The following is a 25,120-nucleotide window of genomic DNA, read 5'->3' on the forward strand; positions in this document are numbered from 1 at the left end:
AATGTGGAAGCCTCCGGCTCCCAGGTGGAGGCACCACGAGCAGGGATGTGGGTTCAGGCTGTGGACAGTGTGTACACTATTCCCAGGCTGATCTTCAATCATCTACACACGACCCCTGGAGAGAGTCTCTTCTCTTATCCCATGCTACAAATGGGGAAACTGAGGCTCAGCAGTGAAGGTCACGTCAGGTGTGAGCAGTCATGCCCACTAGGGACATGGGATGCTTCACAGCCTCTCCTGACCCCGCTGCCCAGCACCATATTAATGGCAAACTGGACTCCCACTCTGGCAGGGGACCGCTGCCCCATCCTCGCCCCACCCCACCCCACCCCACCACGCAGCTTCTGCTCTGCCGATGCCACAGTTGGCCTGAGTGCTCAGGTCCCCATGTGCACACATGCATACGCTTCTCGGGTCCCCCAAACACCCTCTCCGGCTGGGTCTGCCTACATCACGGCCTGGGTGTATGCGTGAGGGCTGGGACTGGGGAGGCAGTGGGAAGAATGTGTAAGTTGGGCTGGGTCAGGGTCAGGTACACAGGCAAGACAGCGGACCGAGTAGAGAAGGCTCTGACCCTGAGCAGGAACTTGTGTGGTAATGCTTGTGCCCAGCTCCTAGCCACCAAGAGGGTGCAAACTTGGGTACGAGCAAAGCCCCGAAAGCGTGGCTGACTCTGCTCTCCCCAATCGCAGGCTGCCTGCAGCCATGGGGGTCAAGAGCTATTTCCAGGCCAACGCGAGCCAGCTGCAGACAACTGCACTGAGCCATCTGCCTTTAGGGTGTGCTCCGATCTGCCACTCGCTGGGCTTCCATCCGGGTCATATGCTGACTTCTGATCCTGGTCATATACTGAGCCCTGACCATACTCACAAACCCACTGGCCAGAACCAGTCATGCGGTCTAGCCAGTTCAGGGATGGGGCAGGGATAGAGGGGAAACGCAGTCCTTCTGGGCCTCAAAGAGAGGAGAACCGGTACTCTTTTGAGGGGCTGTGCCTGTGAGCCCGAGGAACTGTCTGCTCCGAGGAACCTCGTTGTAATTCACAGGCAGGGTTATAATCCTGGACGTGAGCTCTGACACAGCCTCCCAAATACCCAGGACCCCACTCTGACCCTCCCAGAACACAACCCCCTGCTCTGTGGCCCCACCACTAGAAATCAACAGAAAGGCTAGTGCAACTATGTATCGTCAACCTACATAAACGGGCTCCAGACTCCGGCAGGATTTCCCCACCCAATGCTCACGACACGTATTTTTGTAATTCTTAGTATCCCATTTGATAGGGGAGGACATTGACACTCAGAGAGGCAAAGGAACTTGACAGAGCAGACACAGCTCATTCATGCCAGAGCAGTGTTCGAATCCAGGACTGTGGGCTCCACGAGCAGCTTCCCCCCCCTCTTCCCAGCCTGGCTGGTGGGCTTCATTCAGCCTGTTCCAGGGTCTCGCAGCCCCAGCCAGGACTGGAGGGGGAGTTCTAAAGATGAATCAGGGTCCTCCCCACCCCATAAGCACGTCGGCTGGGTTCCATACTGTTTCTGCCACTGGGGAGCTCGGTGACCTTGGGCTAGTTACCTAACCTCCCCGAGCTCCTATTCCTAGTCTATAAATGGGCTATTAAGAGGATTTATTTTCTGCATAAATAAGAGATGATGAAAAAAAAGAAAAAACCAACCTCAGCACAAAGCCTGCTACACAGGACACCCTTAATAAGTGTCAGCTGCTGGCAGCGTCTGATGAATGTGGGCTCAAAGCTGGAAAATCCAGGAGTGTTAGAGGATCAAAGCCATGTGACCCCCAATGATGGGGTTTCGGGTACTGTGCCTGCATTCAGGAAAGGAGAGGCTTACGAAGGCCCCTGAGGCCCATATCACAGCCCCTCACTGTCTGGTCGGTCACCAGGAAGCTGGTTAAGAAGATGATGGGGCCCTCAAGACAGGTCTCCCTCTTCCTGGTCATCCTATTAGACCAAGTGCACCCTCTGCTTAGGGAATTTATAATGAATTCTCACTTCTGCTAGGCACTGGCCTGTCCCCCTGGATCCCTGTGTCCAGAACCTGCGATGTAAACATTATCCCAGCCCAATGACTCCCTTACACAGGAGTCCTGATACAGGGGACAGAACAGGGGCAGAGGACAGAGTTCAGAACCCACACTTGCTCCGCATCTTACCTCCAGTCCCCATGTTCTGTGCCCATGCCTGGTCACGACCACCCAGGTCCTCGGTCACAGAGCCCCTTCCTATGGACCCAGGACCCACACCTGGAGACTGAGCTCGTTGACTCTGCAGAGTGGGTGCAGTTCTCTCTTCGTAACAGGTGGGAAGTGAGGCTCAGACGGTGGAGGAAGTGTTCCTGGCCACACAGGCACAGGAGGAAAGGCCCATGGGGCTCCTTCTCCTTCCCTAAACTTTCAGCCCTCTCTCCCTGTGCCCATAGCCCAGCTGCAGCAGAGCCCTGCTGGGCTTGCCAGGAGCCCCCATCCCCATCTCCCCGTCGAACACTGCCCATGCAGACCCAGCAAATGCGTCTCTGGTCGGTGGCGGATCCTTTCTCCACTTTCTCTCCTCCAGCGGGCCAGTCTGGCAACAGACGGCTAGCATGGGGGCATGAAGCTGGAATAATGTCTGATGGATTTGAAACCAGAAGCAAAAATCCCAGTCCCCAGAGCTTGGGTGGGGCAGTGAGGACACTGGCGAGGGCGGGCATCCGCCAAGGGCAGGAGCCCCGACGTGTGACATGAATTCTGGAACTTGAGGTGGACCGTCACTGCCAGCCTGCCATCACACTTCCCTCCAGCCCACCTGCTGCAGGTGCGAACATGAACTTTGGCTCCCCCCATCACCACACACCTATGCCACGCAGGTGGTTTCAACCCTCCTACCCCCTATTTAATTCTCAGCGAGCAAATAAGAGTAAGGCATATGGACAGTCAGAGGATACTAGAGGGGGACACAGTGGGTTCCCTCGCGGGCAAAAGACGGATCAAGAGCGACCCGCACATGACTCGGAGGCCCAAGGAACAGCGCAGAGAGTGCGCTGCCTGCGGACAGGGACCCCGGCGCCGGGCATGCGCAGAGAGCACGCCGCCCGCGGGAGGAATCCCAGGGCTGGGCATGCGCAGAGGACGCACGGCCGGCCGATCGGCCCGGCTCCCGGGGCTGGGCATGCGCAGAGGGTGCACCGCCTGAGGGCGGGGCTCATAGGCGGAGCATGCGCAAGGCTTCCTCCCAGGTCCATCAATCAGAGGCGGTGGGAGGGGGCCGCGGGCCGGCTGCGCCGGGGAGATCGCGCTGCACGTGCGTGAGGCTGCGGCGCCGCGCTCTCGGCCGCCTCCTCGGCCCACCTGTCGCAAGGCCTGGCCGGCGGCTCCCCGACGGCCGCACCCCGGCTCGGTCCTCTTCCGCGGCCCCCAGCGCTCTTGACGGGGGCGACCCTGGTCCGCAGCCCACCCCCGGAGGCCGTCTGCGTGTCCCTACCCTTGTCCCGCCTCTGTCCTAGCACCGCATCTGCTGCCCGACCCCCCGCACCGCACGCCCCTCCCAGTGCCACCTGCTTCCCCGTGTCTCTCCTGGTGCTTCGGCCCGTCCCTCTGCTCTTTGCCCTCCCGCCCATGCCAACCGGGATTGAGGGACTGGAGACATCTGCCTCCTCGCGTGCGCCCCAGGAAAGCCCCGCTCTCCTTCCTTCCCAGCCGAATCCCCCCCGCCTCACAGGGTCCCCGGCACCTAGCAGGTGCTCAGTAAATACTCATGGAGGGTGGGAGGGAGGAGAGCGATGGACACCTCAAGGTCAGGCGGTGTGGACTAGAAGCGGGACCGAATACTCTTTTTTTTTTTTTTTTTTATTCGACAGATCACAAGCAGGCAGAGAGGCAGGCAGAGAGAGAGGAGGAAGCAGGCTCCCCGCTGAGCAGAGAGCCCGATGCGGGGCTCGATCCCAGGACCCTGTGATCATGACCTGAGCCGAAGGCAGAGGCTTTATCCCCCTGAGCCCCCCAGGCGCCCCCGAGTACTCATTCTGAAGATGCCCAGTGACTTAACTCCCAGATCAGGGTGTTTGCGCCCGGGAGTTCAGCTGGGGGAGAGGAGGCCATGCCTCAGAAGTGAGGAGCCACAGCCAGAAACTTCTCAGCACACGGCCATACTTAGCTCTCTTGTGGAGACACACACGTGAGCCCACAGGGTTCCCACCCCAGCCCATGAGAGCAACGTCTCAATGACCAATTTCACAGAGACGTGGCCAGAGGCTCAGGGAGGTCAGTGCCTCCCCCAGGCCACAGGGCTGGGATGTGCTCCAGACTCCCTCTCTGTGGCCCCGAGCTCTGGGGTGGGGGTCTGGGCTGGGGAGAAAGCAGGCGAGCCAACTTGCTGTCGTGTCCCCAGAGAGCCCTAGCTATCTTCTGAGGCAGCCCCGGCATCCTCCTCCACCAGGGCATGACCCGGGTGCGACCCAGGGGCTGGCCCTCCCCGCCCCTGAGTCGCTGGCCTCCTGCAGCTGCTGGGGGCCCCCTGGCTGCACGCCCACCAGCGTGTGAAGTGCTTCCCGAGGACTCCCCGGGGGAAGCCCCTGCCGGACGCCTGCTGGCCAGTGCATCAAGGAGGAGGCCTTCCTTCCGGGCTCATCCGCGGGGGCCTCAGGGGTCAGGCCTCGGGTCACCCTCCAGCTGGGACGGGAAGCCTCGAAGGAGTCTGGAGTCTGGGGTGGACAGAGGCCACAGGGCTGAGGACACTAGCTGTCTGAGCTGACACCAGCACGAGCTCAAGCCATTCTGCTCTGTGACCTGCTCGGCGCTGCCTTCTGGTCAAGCTGGAACCGGTCATTCCAAGTCCCTCCTGGGCGCCCTGCCTGGGCTGGCACCTGGAGGGGAAGCCCAGAGCCCTCCACAGCTCTCCGGGGACAGATGGTGGCCTCCCACCAGCCTCCCTGCCTCCACTGCAGTCCCCACACCTGTGCTGTCCGAAACGGCCGCTTGCCAGTTGTGAGCTCTTGAAGTGTAGTCGGAACTGGGAGTGGTTGTATGAACACGCACCGTCTCAGAGTCCGAGGGGAGGGATGGGGTAGAATATCTCAGTTTAGTTCAATAACTGTGTATTAGTCACACTTTGAATAATATTTTGGATATATTAGGTTAAATAAAATATATCGTTAAAATAAATTGTACCCGGGCGCCTGGGCCGCACGGTCAGTGAAGAATCTGACCCTCGGTTTTGGTTCAGGTCATGGTCTCAGGGTCCTGAGATCCATCCCTGCATCAGGGCCCACACTCAGCAGGGAGTCTGCTTGACATTCTCTCTCCCTCTCCCTCTGCCCCTCCTGCTGATTCTCTCTCAAAAACAAATCTTTAAAAAATTTGCATCAATTTCTTTCATTTTTATTTTTTTTAAAGATTTTATTTATTTGACAGAGAGAGATCACAAGTAGGCAGAGAGGCAGGCAGAGAGAGAGGAGGAAGCAGGCTCCCCGCTGAGCAGAGAGCCCGATGCGGGGCTCGATCCCAGGACCCTGAGATCATGACCTGAGCTGAAGGCAGAGGCTTAACCCACGGAGCCACCCAGGTGCCCCTCTCTTTCGTTTTCATAACACAAGACTACCAGAGACTTTAAAGTGACTTATGGCTGACATTGGTTCCCACTGAAGAACACTGTCTACACCACTGACAGAGGGAGCTTTCCAAATCTGAATCAGATCTGCCCCTCTCTTGCTCAGAGCTTGTCCATGGCTCCCGCTGCCCTCAGAGAAAGTCCTTCACGCCCACTGGATCTTTGTCATGACCCAGGTGTCACTTCTCACGCCGGCCCTACCTCTCTCCTGCCCCAGCTGCTCCCATCCCCTTGCACCTGGAGACCTTGCATAAGCCATTCCCTTTGCCAGGAATGCCCTTCCCTGTTGCCTGCTCCCCCCTCTGCCTGGAGTGTCACCTCTCCCTCAACACTCCTCTGACCTCCTCCCCCAGCCAGTCCCATGACCCCTGCTACACCCGGCTGCCCGGGGCTTAAAGAAGTTTGGTTGGAAGCATAAAAGTATGGAGGTCACTGAGGCAGCCACTTTCCTGAACGGAGCTGGTGAATTTCAGAAATGTTTCTAGAGCCCAAGTCTTGTGCTGAGCTCCAATCCTACCTGGTGCCTCCCAGTGGCCACTGTCCCTGCTCTTGACCACTGGGCTGCACTGTGCTCCCTGGCCCGTCCCCCCCAGGGCTCAGAGGCAAACCGTGCGGGCTGCTTCCCCAGCTGCTGAGCCCTGGGTCTTGGCAGTGGCTTTGTTGTTTAGTGTAATCGCCCACACTTCTTTGGAGGCCGACGCCTGCCAGACTTCGCTGCGGCCCTTCCTGTACAGCGATCTAAATGATGGGAACCACCTCCCTGTATGAGTTTGCTGCTGTAACAAACATGACAGACTGGGTGGCCACAACGCCCACTGTTTACTGTTCCACCGTCTGGAGGCCGGAAGTCCAAGATCAAGGAGCGGCCCCGCTGGCTCATTCTGAGGGCCTTGAGGAAGCACCTGCTCCTCTCCTTGGCTAGTGGACAGACCGCTGTCCCCATGTCCACACGGCATTCTCCCTGCATATCTGCGTCCACACTTCCCTTCTTCTGAGGATGCCAGTCATCATGGTTTCACGCTCACACATGCGAGCTCACCAACACCATCTCCTCCGCAAAGGCTCCATCCTGGGGTCTTGGGGGTTAGGACATCAGTGTATGAATTTGGGGATGGAGGTACAATTCAACTCATGACTTTCCCAGCAGAGCCTCGCCCCCATGCCACAGATGAGGGAGGCCTTGGTGGCTATGAAGTGGGCCAGGACCCCGCCAGGGCAAGAGGGTCCCCTGTAGGGAGGGAGGCTCTGGGTTCCACAGAAGGCGGATCCCCGGCTGTGGGTGAATTGAGTTCAACAAGGTGGTTATCGCAGTCAAATTTCAAAATCGGGGCCCTTGCAACAGCCTCCTCCTCCTTGACTAATTGGCTGTGGGTGCCCAGGGCAGTATCGGTTTCTTCTCCAGATCCGGGTGATGGTTCCCACAGATGGGCGCAGGTCCCGCCCTGCCCGCAGAGCAGTCTTGGCACCTTCCTTCCCAAAGGCCCCACCCTGGGGCCAGGATGCTCGTTCCTTCCCAGCAGCAAACCAGGCAGACCTCGGGTTCCCTCGCTGTGCCCATCTGGAAAATAGGCTGAAAAGAGGATTGATTTAGCACCCCTGGAACAGGAAACTGCACAGTAAGTGCCCCAAGGGGCTGTGTGCAGAGCAACTGGCTGGAAATGCCTGTATGGGCCTTCCTCCAGCTCTGTGGACCTCAGCCCACCTCTCTCCGATTCTTAGAAACTCCTGTGGGGAGAGGGACTGACTGACTGCCTCCGGCAGAGAAGAGCAGGCTCGTGGCGGGGGAGGGGGAGACCTGGACCTCAAGCCTGGCTCAAAGTCCTCACCTCCTCTTCCCTTCCTTGTCCCCCAGTCCCAGCTGCTGAGTCACCTTCCCCAGGGAGGCCTCTCTCGGGAGCTCTCTAGGCAAAAGTGTATTTTGAGCAGGTCTTGGAGTTGTCGAGGAAGGCCTTTGTGAGTAAGGTTGCGTCTTCGTTTAGTTTGGACGGTGGAGAGAGTGTGGACAGGGCCGGGTGGCATTCTGGAAGGAACCAGCGTATGTAACACCTGCGAGTGTGGCTGAGCGTGGACAGCAGCCCCTCAAGAGTGCCCCCTGCACTGACCACCCCCCACCTCGGGCTCCAGCCCTCCCAGGGGGCTGTGTGGCCTAGAGCAGACCTCCAGGCCTCAATATCCTTGCACCTGCTGTTCCTTCTGCTGGAATGCTTTTCCTTGCCCATTAACAGGGCAGCCCTTCCTTGCCGCCAGGCTCACACAGCGTTCGCACAGGGAGGCCTCCCTGAGCCCTGGTGTCTGCGACACAGGAGCATCGCGCTCCGGCCGCCCACGCTCCCGCACTCCACAGCCCCGCCCCGTTCCACAGATGAGGAAACTGAGGCACGGAGAAGCAAGAGCCCACATGAGCTCACAGAAGGCCCCGGCACCTTCCTCTTTGAGTCAGTCACTCCCTGGAGCCAGCTGCTGGGCTCCTCCTGCGGGGAGGGCTGGAGGCTCCATGGGGCCCGTGGACGGCATCCTGGTCAGCGGGCACATCCCACACTGTGCCACGTGAGGCGGGCCACAGCTGTGTGAGGCTCTGACCAGGCACCGGCAGCCAATGTGGGGCCAAGGAGGCGGGCTCAGTCGTGGGCTTCAGCATCTTTTCTGGAAAGTGGTGTCTCGGGCGCCCCGGGGGTCACATCACAGGGCTACTGTCGCTTCCTCTGGGCCTTACTTCTGAGGGCGGCCGGCCTGCCCCCAGGAGCAGGGAGGGAGACCCTGCGCTGCCCCCCACCCCATGGTCCTGAGGGAGGGACGCTGCAGAGCACCCCCAGCCCTGGGGCAGAATGGGCAAAACATTCAAATTTCGAATCAGCCTCAGGGAGTCTGAGAAGCCTCTGGAAGGAGCCGTGTCTCAGCGGGGATGAAAGCCTTTGGGACTCAACCCTGGTCTCTCACAGTCTTCCTTCAGCGAAAGCTTTTCTTTTGTTTTGCTTTGTTTTTTTGTTTTGTTTTGTTTTATTCTCTTGTTTTTGTGTGGGTTTTTTGTTTTTGTTTTCTTATTTAAATTCAATAATGAACATGTAGTGTGAACATGTAGTATATAATTTGTTTCAGAGATAGAGGTTGGGGGTTCCTCGTGGCCTACACCACTCCATGCTCCTGTCATCCCCTGCCCTCCTTCAGGCCCATCCCCCAGGGACCCCCATGCCCCCATCCCTCCCCAGCAGCCACCCTCCGTTTGTTCCCTAGAGTTGAGAGTCCCCCACGGTCTGTGTCCCCCTCTGATTTTGTCTTGTGTCCGCGGCCGCACCACACTGAACGCGCCCAGTCTCGTCTGATCTCGGAAGCTGAGCTGGGTCGGCCCAGTTAGTGTGCGGACGGAGGGAAGGCCTTTCTGCGAACAGCCTCATACACCCTCCCCCCAAGTCCTGGGGCCCAGGAGGTGGCAGTGTTAGTACCAGGATTCCAGGTGGCAAAAGGGGCAAGTGGCTGGGCACCCCCTGCTGAGGAGCAGCCTGGTGCCCCGAAGCGAGGGGCCCCCGAAGACCCCCAGGGGAGCTGCCGGGCCCCAGGGTCCCCAGGGCGCCAGGCACAGGCAAACGGAGCATCAGCCTGCGGTGGGCTCTCTGCGGTTCGCGGGTGGGGGATGGATGGGCAGTGACCTCAGCTCGTGGGGACCCCCGGGGGGGCCAGGCGGGGGCAGCAGGAAAGAGGGCCCTCGTCTAGCTGCTGTTTCTCCAAAGCTGCCTGAGCCCTTGGGCCGCCGGCTGACTCTCGGGAGACATGCGCTCCAGAAGCAGACGTCCAGAAAAAGGACAGAGGGCAAAAATCCAAGCAGGGGGGAGCCGGTGGCAGCCGGAAAGCGTGCCTGGGGACTCGGGTGGGGAAGGCAGGAGAGCCTGTGTGTGTGAGCGGAGGGGGGGGACAGGCCAAGCAGGCCCTCCATGCAGTGGGAGGCTGCGGGCGCTCCCCGAGGGGCGTGGCGTCCAGGCGGCCTGTGTGGGCGCGTGTGCTTGGTGGCCGAGGATGGCGTGTGGGTGTGCGCGTGCACATGCGTGCACGTGTGAGTGTGTTTACCTGCCGGTCTGAGGGCAGAGGGCGTGTGTGAGCGAGGATCCCCAGCTTAGGCCCCTGGGGGTCCCCCCGCCCCGTCCTGGACCAGTCACCGGACTGTGTCCGTGAAATCAGAGAATGGAACGCTCCCAGCCATCTTGGTGAGGGCCACGTGCGGTCGCGGTGGGGAAACCAAGGCACAGAGAGGGGAAGCAGGTTGTCGGACGGCACAGCCCGCAGAGTGTGGAAGGGACCAGAAGGAACCTCTGCCTCTGATTTCAGCCCATGCCCTTTGCCCACCTCCTACCCCCCAGAACTAGGGAGCGAAGCCTCACAGGGGCCAGGGGCAAGGCTGGCCCTCAGAGCCATCACTCCAGTCTCCCACCAGGCTTCTCTGAAGCACGTTCATTGCCTAAAGGTGCAGATGTGGAAACCAAAACCCTGACCAGCGACATGACCTTCTACATCCCAGGTGAAGCTCCCCGCTGTACACCTGCCTGGGGGGCCGTGCTTGCCCCGGGCCCCTGTCACTGAACACCTATGCTCACCCACAGGGTGGGCAGGCTTGAAGCCTAGCACTGCTTCTCGAACCCAGGGCCTTCTGGACACTGAGGAGGGTGTCCCAAGGCCCTGCACCCACCGTAGCCAGAACTGTGGCCGTGCCCGCGGCCGTGGCCACAGAGGGCTCTGGAAGTCCCTGCTCTGGGAGAGAGCAGTGGAGAGGGCGGCAGGCAAGCTCCCCAGGCGTGGGGCACAGGCAGGGCCAAACCAACCCAGCAGGTTGGGCGGGAACTGGGTGGGCCTCCTTCCATCCCCGCACCCCACCCCTGCAGGAGGCGGGAACCCTCCTTCTGGCCCTGAGGACAGCCCTGGGGCAGTGAACGGAGGGGTCTGGGCTCTGCGGTCCTCTGCAGGGAGGCCAGGCCACCATGGCCCTCCACCTTCCCTCTGCATCATGACATGCCGTCCTCGGCCAGTGGGGTGATGAGCAAGGAATGCAAAGGGCTTAGTACAGAGTAAATGCTCAATAAATGCCCCCTGTTAGTTCAGGCTCTGGTGACGCTGTGTCTATGAGAGTGACAGGTCATACCAGCGTGACGGGCCCAAGTGGGACTGGAGGTGGCAAGCAAGGCCCTCTGGTGCCTGAGGGAGTGCTGGGACAGGACCCCCTGGCCCCCCAGTTGTTGGGTCCCCACCAAATTCAGATGCAGGGCACCCCACATTGGGCCCCTGGCACAGCGCCAGGCTCCATCCTGGGTCCTGACAGCTCCTGGGTTCCAGAGCTCCAACGCTGGGGTCCCGGGTCTAGAGACCAGCCCTGGCTCTGCCTGCTGACTGGGCGGCTTTCGAGCCATCACTGGACTGCTCCGGGGCAGTTTCCTTCTCTGAGCAAAGGGCATCCTGATTGCCTGGTGTGACAGAATGGGTTCTTGGATGACTGAATGAGCTGTTGTGGTCGTGTAGCCCTAGCCCAGAGGACCCCAGCCCTGCCTGCACCCTCGGAGCCGTCCGAGGTGTACGGCCTCCCCGCACACCTGGCCCTGCCTGTACTCGCAGCCTCCCCACACCTCTGGCCTCCCTGCAACCCTGGCCTCCCTGCCCTTCTGCAGGCTCAGGCGTCCTCTGAGCCCACAGCCTCCCCAGCCCTGCCCACACCCTCCCCTGGTCCCCCTGCTGTGGGGCCTCAGAGCACCCCCTCCCCTTCAGCTGGCAGCCTGAGAGTCAGCCCCTGCCCCTCTCACCACCCGCTCTCACTCCCAGAGCCCAGCCTCACCAGCAGCTGCCCTGAAGTGGGATGGGGTTCCCCTGAACCAGGCAGTGGGAGAGCACTGGAGTAAGCCGGGAGGCTGGTCTAGGGACGGGGAGCAGGAGAATGGAAGGGGCTCTGCAGGGGCAGTACTGGGACCATTGCGCTTGACAAAGATCAGCTCTGTGAAGGGGGGTGTGAAGCAGGGCTAGACCAACGCGGAGCCCAGGTCTCGGGCTGGTGGGAAGCCAGAGCCCAGCAGGCAAGGGACCCCATCCTGCTCAGCCCTGCACAGATGGCACAGCAGAGGGTCCCCAAGGCCAAGGCCTGCAGGCTGGGGGTGGGGGTGGGGATGCTGGAGGCTGCAGGGACTTGGTTAGTGGGTCAAGCACACAGAGGCGTCGCCAGCAGGGAGCCCTGCCATGGAGCCCTACCCGGGTCCTGGGTGCCCACTGCAGGTCCCCTGCTGACCGTGGTCTTCCTCTGTGTACGCTCACCCACTCTGCCGCCCTGGCCTCCCCCCGCCCTCCCTCGCCTGTCAGCCCCCTTCCCATCAGCCTCACTCGTGAGCCTCCAGCACTCATTCCTTCCAGTCGTCTTTGGCATTCTGTCCACCCCAGGTGGTGGCCTCTGGGGCAGGGAGTGCTCACCAAAGCAATCATTGTCACCTTGGGGGGGACTGCCTGGGGCCGTCTCTGGGCCCCTGCAACCCTGGCTCCCTGTCCCCATAAGGCTAGCCTAAAAGGTGCTTTCTGATAACTGAATGCTGTCTGTTCACAGGTACGGCCTGATGCCGGCCAGGTGCTCACCAGGGCAACCAGATTCCCTTGTTCTGAGCACCCACTCCACTCCCTCAAAGGCACCCGGCTTCAAAGCCTTCTCTAGTAAACCTCCAGTCCTGGGGAGGAAACACGACCCTGGCCCTTCCTGGGGAGTATCCTGTATGAACCAGCTGGGAGATGGGACAACCTCCAGGGATAGCACCGCTGCGGAGGGAGCAGTTTCACTGGCACCTAGTGCGGTGCCTGCCACAGAACACAGGATTCGTAAATGAGGACAGAAAGATGAAGGCGGCTAAAATGCAGTGGAGAGACCCATCAGCCCTGAGCTCTCTGCAGGCTTGGAGAGACCCCACTGGCCTTAAGAGCACCAGCCCTGTGCTGAATCCTGATCCCACCACAGACTGAGCCCTGATCCACGCTGAACTCTGAATCCTAGTGACATACTGAACTCCGACCCCAGTCCCAGAATGAATTCTGACCTTGCTCACAACTGGGTGGTGATTTTGATTACGCACTGAGCCTTGACCTGATCACACACAGAGTCCGGATCCTAGTTACATCCTGAGCCTTAATCCTGGTCACACACTGAGCCCTAATCCTGACCACACACTGATGTTGACTCTGATCACACTCTGAGCATTCTTCCTGGTCACATTCTGAGCCCTGATCCTGATCATATACTGAGTTCTGATCTCAGTTACTGAGTCCTCAACTTAGTTACACAGTGAACCTTGACCCTGATCACACTCTGAGCCCTGATCCCCATCACACATGGAGCCCTGATCCCAGTCACATACTGAGCCCCGATCCTTACTCACATTTGGGGATACATAACCTTAGTCAGACCTTGGTTATATCCTGACCTTGGTTATATAGTAGGCATTGATCCTAACCTCGATTTATCACTGGCTCTAGTTTTACTGGCCGAGCCCTGACCTTATTTGCTCCATGACTGAGCGTGACCCTGTTTACTAGTCCTGAACCCTTTGCACCTACCTGCTCCACCCCTCCCTTACCAGGCAGAAGAAAGCGTCTCAGCTCAGTTCCACACTGGCCCCCAGCTCTGAACCCAAATCGGAGGTGGGAGTGGTTTCCTGGGACTACAGATTAGGGAGGAGCTGAGCCCCCCTTCTCTCCTGTCACGTGCCACCTCCACGCTTCCCAGCTGGCCCAGCCACCCCGCTGCTCTCTCCTCACTTCCAGCGTGCTGTTGGGGGGATGACCCTGGGAACGTGGCCCAAACACTCAGAGCTCCTTGGAGCTGGAGGAGTCAGTAAACACCATGGAAAACAGGCCTCCTGGTACAACCGCCTCGGAAAACGGGGCCAGCCCTCTCTGCAGCCTGCCGTTCTTGGCTCTGGACTCCGGTTACCCCCAGCAGCTTCTCCTGGGCTCTCCCACCGCAAGGTCAGACAATGCCTACTCTGCCTTAGGCAGCCGCCTAACACCTTGACTCAAAGCCCAGCCTCTGCCTAATTTCAACGGCCCCAGTTCCATTAGCACTGCATTGTCTGGGCCTCAGTATGGCTTCCTTCCACTTTTTTTTTTTTTTTTTTAAGAAACCACAATTTGTGAAGCACCTGTGACAGGCTGTGTCCCCCAAGCGCCTAGCCCCACACATGTAGTGACCAGGCCACAACAAGGCTTCATTGGATGAACGAAGGCTGACTCCCCTCCCATGCTTTCCTGGGCTTCTCACCAGAACCCGGCAGTGAGGTCCTAGCACCCCATTTCAAAGGTGGGAAGACCGAGGCTTAAGGAGGCTTAGACAGGCTGTCACGGCTAGTAATGACTCTGCTCCCTCTCAGTGAGACCCAGGCACCCCGTACACAATCCATACAACTTGCTGAATAAACGGCCATGAGAACGCACGCATGGGGGTATGAATGGACAGGAGAGGAGCAGAACCAGGGAGCTGCCCATGTGAGTTTCTAGAGGGTGTGCTATTCTCTGCATGGCCTGGGGAGGGGGCCACCTCCTCTAATGCACCCGACCCCTGCACCCCGGAAAAGGGGCATCTGCAGGGCCAGGACCTTGGCCCGCAGCTCCTACCTTCCCTCACTCACTGCTCCTTCCTGCGCTGTGCCCGGCGTGGGTGTGCGCAGGACTCAGCCCGGGGAACCCGCGCCCCAGAGGCCATCCTGTGTGGCTGAGAGGGTTGCAGGATTAAAGGCTGGGGCCAGCGCAAGGGCCCAGCAGGCAGGCCCAGGGGAGCTGTGGCAAGAGGGAGGGGCCCCTCTGTGTTTCGGGGGTGAAGGACAGAGGGGCAATGCCCAGCCCCCGGTGGGAAACCAGGCTGGCTTCTGGGATGGTCATCGTTGGGGTTGTCCCCTTTCCTTCTTCAGGTTTCTCCAAGTCCCCTTCGCAAGTGATCTTGCCTGACAACCCCCCCCACAGTCCCCCAACCAAGCACTTCTCCCCACTTCCTGCTCTGCACAGAATTCGTCACCACCTTGCTTACCAGCTGACTTACCGTCTGTCTGCTCTCTCGCAAGGATGCAGCTTGCAGGAGAGGGGGCAGCATTTGTCTGTTTTCCCGGCATCTGTGACAGTGGCTGGCACGGAGCAGGTGCTCAGCCAATGGTTCCTGAGTGAATAACCGAATGGAAACACAGGGTGGTTCTTGGCACCCAGGAAGTTCTCAGTAAGTGTTGGTGACTCTGCACTCCCATCTGAGCCCACATCCTCCCCTTGCCTCTGGGGTCCCCATCTGCAAAATGGGGATGAACCCCATCTGACCCCACAGGGTTCCTGTGAGGTTCAGTGAGATATGGACAGGAAAATACCTTGTAAAGTGTCGATTGCTCTGTAAAGGGTGATTCAAGGCACAATCAAAGCCCAGCTTTATTTTTGGTATGTGCTGGGGGAGGCAGGAATTACCTTGCACTTGTGTGGTCTAGAAGGGCTTCCTGGAGGAGGTGCCCCTGGGACAGGAAGACCAACGGAGGGGAAATGCACTGCTGGCAAGAGGAACAGTGTGAGCAAAGGCAGGAGGACAGAGGGTCGACCCAGAGGGCGGTGGCAGTGGGCTGGGGGGGCAGTTTGCCATCCAAGCAGAGTGCCAGTGGGAGTTCTGAGTTCTGAGTGCCAGTGGGAGTTCTGAGTTCTGAGCACCCCCAGAGGCCCACTCTGCCCTTATTGACGTCAGCAGGTGGGGCCTGGGCCTCGGGCCATGGGCGGGGTGGCCCCACGCATCACCTGCCTTCACTCTTCATTCTGAGAAGTTCTGCTAGTCGTCCCACCCTGCACCTGCCAGGGCAGCTGGCTCCCTGCCTCCCCTTCAGGTCACCCTGGTCATTCAGTTCCCGGCTGGGCTGCAGGGAGCCTGGCCCACCCTCCCCCACCATCTGGGCACGTACCCTCACTCCCCCACCATCTGGGCACGTACCCTCATAACTCAGAGCAGATGCCCCCGCTCATCCCCACTCTGACGGTCCAGGAGTTCCTCGCAGGCCCTCGACCTTGGGCAGAGGGCACAAGGATGCAGAGCCAGGCAGCCTGGGTTCAAATCCCGACTAGGCTACTTACCCGCTACCTGCCACTTCTGTCCCTGTGCCTCAGCTCCCTCTTCTAGCAGAAGTGCCCTCAAGTGCTGTGGGCGGGGCTTAGTCGGTGTGCAGTCCCTCGGCGTGCCTGTCCATCATGCCCCCAGGCGCTTGAGTCAAGCCAGACCAGCATTAGCACTGAACTCATGCGCCCATTTTGCAGATGAGGCAACCAAGGCACGGAGAAGCAAAGGGACTCGTTGACAGCCAGCTACATAATTTTTAGGCCCTTCTGAGGGAGGGGCCTGTGCGCAGCCCGCATGGAAGGGGTGAAGCTGGGTCTTTAACCCAAGCAGGCTGATGCCCACCTGTGCCCAATCTGGGACTTCTAGGTCCCCTTTAAAGAAGGCCTGTTGGGGCACCTGGGTGGCTCAGTGGGTTAAAGCCTCTGCCTTCAGCTCAGGTCATGATCCCAGGGTCCTGGAATCCAGCCCCGCATCCATCCGGGTCTCTGCTCAGCGGGGAGCCTGTTTCTCCCTCTCTCTCTGCCTGCCTCTCTGCCTGCTTGTGATCTCTGTCTCTCTCTGTCAAATAAATAAATAAAATTAAAAAAAAAAAAAAGGAAGAAGAAGGCCTGTTGGCACTGGTGCCCCTTTCTCCAGCAACTGCAGGTCCCACAGGGACTTAGACAGAGGAAGCCCCGACCACCCGTCCTGCTTCAGGCCCAGGCCAAGAAGAGACAGGTGTCAAGAGACAGGTGTTCCTGTCACGGTGGGTGGGTGTGTGTGTGTGTGCGCGCGCGCGCACGCGCACGTGTGCATGGCAGTGTGTGTGCCTGCTCTCAGGCTTTGTGAACCTCTAGGGTTCTGCCGTCCCCAAGTTCTCCGCCAACCCCTGCTGCATTTATTTACCCTACAGTTTGGTTGTAGAACATAAGACAACGACAGGAAAAGGTAGAGCACAGAGACTTCACCTGGGCCTGCTCCCCAGACCCCGGGATGGGGCAGGGGAGGGGTTCTGCTTCCCTTTCAGCCCATCTCCCCTGCAGGAGGCCTTCCTCTGCCCCCCTCACTCCTCTGCTCCCGATCAAGCCAGCCAGGCCTTTTCTAGTACCTGCTGCTCAGAAAGCGCCCCCTCCACCATTCTGGGTGAAAGCGGCCTCACTCTCTCACGGAAACCCTCCAGGTCTGCTCAGGCTGAGAAGGTAAGGGCTGTGCTGGGGGCCAGAGCTGGTCTCCCCAGTGTCACGGGCACTCACGGAGCACAGCCTCCGTGCCTGCGTGGGCTCTGTGCCTTTCCTCATGCTCGACACCACCGCCCTGTCCCCCAGTCCTCTAGGCACAGATGTCCTGTCCACCACACAGATAAGGAAAGGAAGGCTGGCGGGCGGGGGGGGGGGGCTCACCCAGGACACAGCAGCAGTAGAATGGCCTAGAAGCCTAAACCTCTTCCAAAGGTGCACTGTGGCCCCAGGTGACCATATGACCCTAGGTGGACATATGACCCTGGGAAGCCTATGACCAGAGAGCCGTAGGACTCCTGGCAGTTGTATCATCCAAAGAAGTCCTATGACTACAGGAAGACATATGACCCCAAGAAACCATATCACCTTGGAAAACTGTATGACCCCAGATAGGCATGTGATCGACCCCACGAAGCTATATGACTCCAAGTGGCTTATGACCCTGGGAAGCTATATGACCTTGAGTGTCCATATGAACTCAGGTGGCCGCACGACCCGGACAGCTAGATGACCCGGAGTGACGGTGTGTCCCCAGATAGCTTTATGATTCTGAGAAGCCATATGACCCTGGGCACTTCCAAGCCCCAGGAAGCCTGTTGCTCTCTTGCCAATCCCAGCACCTGGAGGTCCTGCCACAGCTACGTCCCCCCCGGAACTGAGGTTACTCTGAAGATCACTCACTGCTCAGGATGCCTGGGCAGTCATTGTCCTCTCAAGCCTCGGGTCCCATCGTGGGCGACTGGGGAGCCTGGCTTTGCTCTAAGACCTGGGACCTGTAGGGTGTGGGCCCACCTGCCCCACATCTCAGGAGGCCTGCACCCCACACTCTGGGAGGGCCCAGCCTCTCCATTGTGCCTTGGGACTCACGGAAATTAGGCATTTCCCCCTGGATCACACAGCGGGAAGTGGCTGGAGCTCCAGTTCTGCCACGGGGGCTCTGATCATCTCCATCACACCTAAACTCACTCCCTCTGCCTGCCCCCCTGCCCAGGTTCTCTCTCTTTCTCAAAGAAATAGATTTTAAAAAACATAGGACGTGTTATTGCTTAAAAATGAAGGGCAGGGGCACCTGGGGGGCTCAGTGGGTTAAAGCCTCTGCCTTCGGCTCAGGTCATGATCCCAGGGTCCAGGATGGAGCCCGCATAGGGCTCTCTGCTCCGCAGGGAGCCTGCTTCCACCTCTCTCTCTCTGCCTGCTTGTGATCTCTCTGTCAATTAAGTAAATAAAATCTTTAAAAAAAACAAACAACCCCCCCCCCAGAAAACCCCCAGAATATGTTATTGCTTAAGAATGAAGGACAGTTTTGCAAACGATCATCCCCCGAGGGCCACAGCCTTGGCTTCTAAACCCCTTCCCTGCGCGGGCCCCCTGGGCTCACTCCCAGTGTACAGCCTGCAGCCGCTGCTGATGGCAAGGTTCAAACTAGGCCCTGTTACCAGCTCCCCCCCACCCCCAGAACCTGTCGGCTGATTGACCCTCCACTTCCCCAACCCTGACCTGCCCCAAATCCTGCCCCTCCCTAGGCCAGCACGCCCAACCTCTCTGCCTGCAGGCACCAGGGTCAGGGGCCTCATGCCTTCTGCAGGTGTCCTCGACCTGACCTGGTAGGGTCACACGATGGGGATGACAGCTCTTGATCCACAGAGGCATGGGACTGCAGGGGATACATGGGATGCTGAATCTGGCCTTCAGCTAGTGCCCAGTGAAGGCTGGTTCACGTTGTTTCCAGAGTCTGTGGACCCTTCAGTGCCTCTCCATGGGTCCTCACTAAGAGATTCCTTTTCTCTTTCTGTCCCCCTTACCTGCAAACATGTCCGCAGCCCCACTGTGGGCAGCCTCTGGGATGCAGCCATGAACCTGACCTGGTTACCAGCCCCTTGGACAGAGCTTGCAGACCACTCAAGAGACATGTCCAGTTACAGCCGGGAATGATCTGTGAAGGGGCAGAGGGAGTCAGAGCTCATGGGAGGGATCCACTCTCTCTGGTAAGGCAGGACATCTAGAGGGCTTGCTGGAGGAGGGGAAATTCCTGGCCAGTCTCTGGAAATGGTCAAGGTTACAATTTTATTAGTTCTTAGGCCCTGCAGATCCATGGACAAGAAGGATACAGCTCTGCTCCAAGGGGCCCTAGTTGAGGCGGGGAGAAGGCAAGGTTGCATGAGCAGTGATGAGACATTGTCAGACCCTCCCAGTTTCCCAGGACACGGCCCGGGGCTTGTGGGTCCCTCCAAGTGTCCCAGGGGGTCAATGTGCTTACAATTAGGATATAGGATGGGCTCCATAATTTGTTAGAAATTATGAAGTTTTTAAAAAAGATTTTATTGATTTATTTGACAGAGATCACAAGTAGGCAGAGAGGCACGCAGAGAGAGAGAGAGAGGAGAAAGCAGGCTCCCCGCTAAGCAGAGAGCCCGACACGGGGCTTGATCCCAGGACCCTGGACTCATGACCCAAGCCAAAGGCAGAGGCTTCAACCCACCGAGCCACCCAGGAGCCCCTTATGAAGATTTTTTAAAAAAGATTTATTTATTTCAGAAAAAGAGACAGAGAGAAAGGGAGAGTGCTTGAGCCGGGGTGGGTGTGGGGAGTAAAGGGCAGAGGGAGAGGGGAAGCAGACTCCCTACTGAGGGGGAGCCCAGTCGGGGGTGCGGGTGTGTGTGTGTCCATCCCACAGATCACAACCTGAGCCAAAACCAAGAGTTGGACACTTAACCAGTCAGCCCCCCAGGCGCCCCAGAAATGATTAAGAATTTCAAGCTACTCACCACAGAGCTGTCAACCAGGCATGGAGTGCTTCTGAGGTAGCACACCTGGACAGGTAAGTGCCCAGGCACGTCCTGCTCTGGGGCCAGGTCTTTCTGACTCTGGGGCAACAGGCTTCTCATATGTCCAGCTCCCTCCTCACAGCACTGGGGGCCCTGTCATTCAAGGAGGGTGTGAGGGGGAGCTGTGTGGCTTTGTAGCTCCCCACCCCCAGGCGGTTGGGCAGTGGGGTCACGAGCGACAGGCTCACCTTACCCTCTGTCTTAATCTGCTCAGGCTGCTGTAACAGGAATAAGGCAGCCTGGGCAGCTCGAGCACCCAATACTTACTTCTCACAGTTCTGGACACCAGGAAGTCCGAGACCAGGGTACCAACGTGGCTGGGTTCTGGGGAGGACCTGCTCCTACGGCCTTCCCCGGTGCAGGCATGCAAGAGAGGAAACGAGCTTTCTTGGGTTTCTTCTTATGAGGGCACTCAGCCGTCGGTAGGGCTCCACCCTACTAGTCACCCCCAAAGAGCCCCCAGTGTCATCCCACTGGGGCTGGAGAGTCAACCTGACTTTTAGGGGAACACAAACGCGCATTCTGCACCCCCTGCTTGCTGATGGCAGCTGGACAAGGCCCCGGGGTGGGGGGGGCTAGGCTGGAATGGAGCGCAGGAAGTGGGGCCCCGCCCCTGCTCCTCATAGGTTAGTGGACGCGCGCACGCGCGCGCGCGCACACACACTCGGCCCCTGCACCTGTTCTTGCACATGCGCAGTAACCTTGCTCTCTGTCCATTCTCTGTGCCCAACTCCAGACTGTAGAAGTCAATTAAATTTTATTCACATGAAACTTTACGCATACGCTTTTATGCATGCGTTCATTTGCCTTTTCAGAAACACTGATGCGGGACCTACTATGAGCAGGTCCTATGCTGGGCTCCCCGGCTGGGGGCCTAGCAGGCATTCCTTTCTCAGAGGCGCTTCCCATTCTGCTACAGGATCCTCCAGGAGGGACAGCGGATCTTGCTGCCAGCTCTAGTACCCTGCATCTGGCTGAGTACGTGCCATACGGTAGGCGCTCTGTAGCTGGTTGCTGAAAGGATGAAAATAGATTTTGATAAGTTGCAGCATTCGGAGTGTCGTGAATAATTAAAGTTATTAAGTCCTTACTCTGTGCTCCTTACTGTATCAAGTTTTTGAATAAAGCGTTATTTAACCCCCATGACAGCTTGGGGGGTAGGTGTTATTAGAAGGCTCATTCACAGAGGAAGGCTCTGAAAGATTAAGAAAGGTGCCCAAGGTCGCAGCATCTCTGGGATCACCTCTGCTTCTATCTTCTGGCCAGAGGAGCCAGAAACCCAACAGAGGAGGGAGACAGACAGTTGTGAGGAACCCACGATGATTCGGGGGCCCCTTCGGGCTTTTTAGGTGCTCGCCGCTGATGTTCTTATTAACCCTTCACTGAAGCATGACATACACACCTGTGTAACCCAGATCAAGACACGGAATCTTACCAGCATCCCAAACACTCTCTTGGCTTCCCCCGTGTGGCTCTGGCACCCCTCCCTCTAATGCTAACCACTATCTTGACTTCTACATATACTTTACCACTTTATACACACGGAACCCTATATGCTTTGAAGTCTGGCTTTTCTTACCCCAAAATCATGCGTGAGTCATCATGTTATGTGTGTCTGTGCACTATTCGTAGCAGCGCTGTCATTCCACTGCACAGACCGGAGAATGCTGTCGGTGTATCTGTTCTACAGCTGAGGGGCATTTGGGTCCCTTCCCATGTGTGGTTATTACAAACAGGGCTGCTGTGAAGACAAAGACGATCGCATAACGTATGCGTCTAGGAGGGGACTGCGAGGTCGTAGGGTTTGCAGTGCAAGCCCTTGGAAAGGGACTTCCAGGGGCTGCACCATTCTGCACCCCCACGAGCCGCGGGAGAGAGTTCCAGTTCCTCCACGTCCACACCAACACTTGCTGCTGTCGGATTTTCCCATCCTAACTGCTCCGGAGGCCGCGCGGCGCACCCTTCCTTCCTAATTCCCTCCAGCGGCCCCACGAGAGGGGCTGAGGATCTCTGCGTTGCAGATGAGGACGCCCAGCTCTGCGAGGTGAAGCGGTTTGCTCACAGCCGCTTCCACCCCGGCGAGGGGACGCGGCTGTCTGACCTCAGCCCGTCAGGTCATCCCTTTCTCCGTCGGGCTGCCCCCCGCAACCTTGCGTCCCTGGGCTCCGACGTGGGAAGGCGGCCCATCCTTGAGACCGCAGCCGTTCTGCTTGAGGGGTGCTACGGGACTGGGGTCCCGGGCTGGCATGGGTCCCGCCCAGCTACCCAGAGGGGGCGCAGAGGACGGGCGGATGGGCCACGGCGACCAATGGGGTTCAAGGAGAGAGACCCAGAGGCGAGGCGGGGAAAGCGTCCTCTGCAGCACCTGGGGGCGGAGCCCACCCTGCTCAGTGCGGCCCGGGGCCGGGTTGGGGGGATGGGGGGAGGAGAAGGCTCCTAGAGGGGATTGGCTGGTGGGGGCCACTGCGTTCGGAGGGAAGGGGGCAGGGAGTGAGCAGGGGAGGGGCGGGGGCTCCAGCGCGCGGAAGCTGGGGCTGGGGGCACGCGGGACGCCCCTCCCCGGAGGAGGGAGGTGGGACGCAACGAGGGGCGGGGCCGGTCGGGGCGGGGCCTGGGCCGGCGGGGCGGGGCGGATAGGTGGGCGGGGCGCACGGAGGCCAATAGGCGCGCGCGAAGCCAGCCCCGCCCCGGCCTCCCGCGGCGGCTGCTGCATAGTCATGAGCGCAGGCCGGCGCTGCGTCAGCGGAAGCGGCGCGCGGCGGCTGTTTCCGACCTGATAAAGCGGCGTTGTCCCCGCGCGCCGGCCGCAACCTCGGAGCGCTCTGTCCGCGCCCTCGTCGCTCGCTGACTGACCGCCCGGCCGGTCGGCCGAGAGCAGCCGCCGCCGGGCCCCGCCGCCGCCCTTGCCGCTGCCCCCCAGCGCCCGGGGCCCCGCGCCCCCGCCGCCTCCGCCCGGCCCGGCCCGGCCGCCCCGCCGCGCCGCCGCCCCCGCGGCCCCGGCCGGAGGAGACAGGTGAGCGGCCGCCTCGCCCGCCCGCCTCCCAGGCCCCGCACCTGGACGCCGGCACCTGCAGCTTCCCGCCTCCCCACCCCACCTCCGCGCGGCCCGGCCTCGAGCTCCTGGTCCCGCTCCCGGCCCGCCCGGGCATCTCGTCCCCAGGGAGGAGGCCACCACCCCACCCCCGCCCCGACTGCCCCCACCACCCGGCCGGGGCTACTCCCGCCGGAACTCGCGCCCCATCCTCGGCCTCCTTCCTCCTCTCCCCGGGCTGCACCTGCCCCTCGTCACCCCCGCGCAGGATGCCCACGGGAGCATCCCGGGCCCCCTCCCCGCCGTGAGCACCTTCCCACGATCCGACCCCCTTCGGTCGCACTGCATCCCCCACCCCGTTTCCTCAGGTTTCTCTACCCAGAGTGGAATTGGGGGCCTCGCCCCCTTGGCTCCGACCCGTCCTGCCTCCGCGGCCTGACATCTCTCTCCCAACTTCTGAGAGTCCAGCCCTTGCCTGCCCCCTGCGCCTGCCTTCACCCCACCCCCTGCCCCCTGCGCACACACGCGCTCCGCACGCCCATCCAGTGTCCCACACCTCGAGCTCCAAGCTGCCCCCTGGACTGTGCCCGTGTTTGTGTCTTAAGTGCTTGTCCTTCGGTCTGTCCCTTGGAAGACACCTTTATTTCCTGTGGCCGGGCTTGTCCCTGGAGGAGAGGGGCCAGTGCATCTCTGCAGCCGGTCCGCAGCCCCTGCCCTGCACATTTCTCTGCATCTCAGCACCGCTTCCCCTTTCCCGAGCAGCTCCTCCTCCTGGAGCTCTTGAATTTAACCCATTCCTCCCCAAGGTGTGTTGCTTCTGATTCGGTTATTGGGGAGCACTTTGCAGCTGAGGGCTTTTCCAGGGGAGCTATATCAGAAGGGGGGGGGGGGGCGGGGAGGGTGGTTTGGGAAAAACCCCGCCTCTTGGTTAGGTATCTGTAATGATTCTAGAAAGTGGCGGGGTGGGGGGGAGGGGAAGGGGCACTTGATCTTCTGGGAAGTGTGAGATTGTTGTTTTTCCAAGGGGGGCTCTGAAGGGTCAGACTGAGCCCCCCAGCCCCACTGGGTACCTCAGCTAACTCCAGCAAAAGGGGCCTTGGAGCTCCCGGGTATTTGGGCATCTTAGCCCTAGGTCCTGGGAAGGGAGGGTTTGGAAGATGAGTGACTGAAACAGTTGTTGTGGGGTCAAATGCTTGTCAGAATCAAAGCCTGTTTCTGCTGGGGAGACCCAGGTCGGATCTTGGCGGTGCTCTGTGTGTGTGTCCTGCATTTTCTTTCACTAGGACCACCTCGCACCACTCTCCTGCCCGGACAGACAGGCAGGGCACGGGGGCAGCGGTCATCTCTGTTACTTTGTGTTTGAAAAAAAAGGGGAAGGGGATAAAAAGCTGGAGGGCTGGTTTATTGATTAAGTGTAATGAATGGTTGGCTATCAGAAACCGTAATCCCTCATCTCCTTTTAAAAACGGGAGTAATTTCCTTGCCCTTTTGCTAGATATGGAATTAAGTATTAAAAGAGAGAGTTTATTTAAGGCTTGCGAGAGATTTTTGCAGAATCTGCCTGAAGTTGAGTAGTGGCAGCATTCGCAGCCGGCACCTCTGCAGACCCCTAAGTGGAAAGACCCAGGCTTGATCAGGATCTCAAGTGCTCTCCGGTGAGCGGGTGGGGAAATAGGGTTGTCTGAAAAATCAGGAATTTCAGTCCCAGGCAGGCTAATTGTTTTTATGGGCAGCAGCTGTAAAGGACGGAGGTGGACCTTTTGAGATGCATTTGAAATGCATATTAGGTCTTTAGTGGGTTTTTTTTGTGTCCCAGGTGCCCCCCCAGGGCAGGCTGCCCAGCTGCTCTGGGGCAGGGGCGGGGGGTGGGGGCCGTGGGTGAGTGGCCTGCTTCCTTTGCAGTAAGGAGTGTCCCTGTCGTGGGGGGGGCAGCAGAGCAGACATTGGACTGGGTGAGCTTCGAGGTGGCTTGCAGCTTTTAACATCCTGGGGCTGTGTCTGTTCTCCAACTTTGCTTATTGGAGAGGAGGGGAGCTGGGAAGGGGAGGGAGGAGTCTAGGGAAGGGGCCCAGCTCTCTTGGAGCCAGGAGATCCCGCCCTGCAGGTCTGCAGAGGGGGAGGGGCTGCGGCAATGGCAGCTCCCCAGTCCCCAAGGGAGGAAAGGAGTCCGAGAAGGTATTTTGGCCTGTGATTAGGTCGCTTGACGTTGGACTGGTTCCATCTGCGTCGTCAGGGGCATAGTGGGGCGCAGAGCTGAGTGGGGTCTGGGTGCTGCTGTTACTTTCCGACGGTGCTGCCTGTTTGTCCCTATCGCTCATCTGCACCCTGTGCCCTCTCTGCCTTCTTCACTGCCCCACGAGCCCCCGGAGC

General features: G+C 59.4%; 2 protein-coding genes and 1 long non-coding RNA gene across 4 annotated transcripts in view; 1 reads left to right on the forward strand and 2 right to left on the reverse strand.

Moving 5' to 3' along the window:
* Nucleotides 1-5,495: 5,495 nt before the first annotated feature.
* Nucleotides 5,496-20,255, reverse strand: LOC125097506 (uncharacterized). 2 transcript variants are annotated; one of them, XM_047725125.1, is made up of 5 exons: nucleotides 19,987-20,255; nucleotides 19,660-19,812; nucleotides 18,697-18,827; nucleotides 14,640-14,753; nucleotides 5,496-7,172 (listed from the first exon to the last, which is right to left on the reverse strand). In XM_047725125.1, exons 2-5 carry the CDS (start codon nucleotides 19,777-19,779, stop codon nucleotides 6,914-6,916), a joined length of 624 nt encoding a protein of 207 aa, XP_047581081.1. In that variant the 5' UTR covers nucleotides 19,780-19,812; nucleotides 19,987-20,255; the 3' UTR covers nucleotides 5,496-6,913. The 2 variants fall into 2 exon arrangements, 1 of the variants encoding a protein (XP_047581081.1); XR_007126544.1 differs by lacking the exon at nucleotides 18,697-18,827.
* Nucleotides 20,256-20,475: 220 nt separating this feature from the next.
* Nucleotides 20,476-23,550, reverse strand: LOC125097508 (uncharacterized). Its single transcript, XR_007126545.1, has 3 exons — nucleotides 23,307-23,550; nucleotides 21,299-21,460; nucleotides 20,476-20,733 (listed from the first exon to the last, which is right to left on the reverse strand). It is a non-coding gene; the product is annotated as an uncharacterized LOC125097508 (long non-coding RNA).
* The window catches only part of SLC45A4 (solute carrier family 45 member 4), a 69,654-nt gene continuing 67,226 nt past the window's right edge, over nucleotides 22,693-25,120 (forward strand). The window contains exon 1 of the mRNA XM_047725123.1: nucleotides 22,693-22,732. The gene's annotated coding sequence lies outside the window, so the exon portion shown is untranslated. The remainder of the gene's footprint in view (nucleotides 22,733-25,120) is intronic.

This window comes from Lutra lutra, chromosome 4 (genome assembly GCF_902655055.1).
Source record: "Lutra lutra chromosome 4, mLutLut1.2, whole genome shotgun sequence".
In the NCBI taxonomy this organism is placed as follows: domain Eukaryota; kingdom Metazoa; phylum Chordata; class Mammalia; order Carnivora; family Mustelidae; genus Lutra; species Lutra lutra.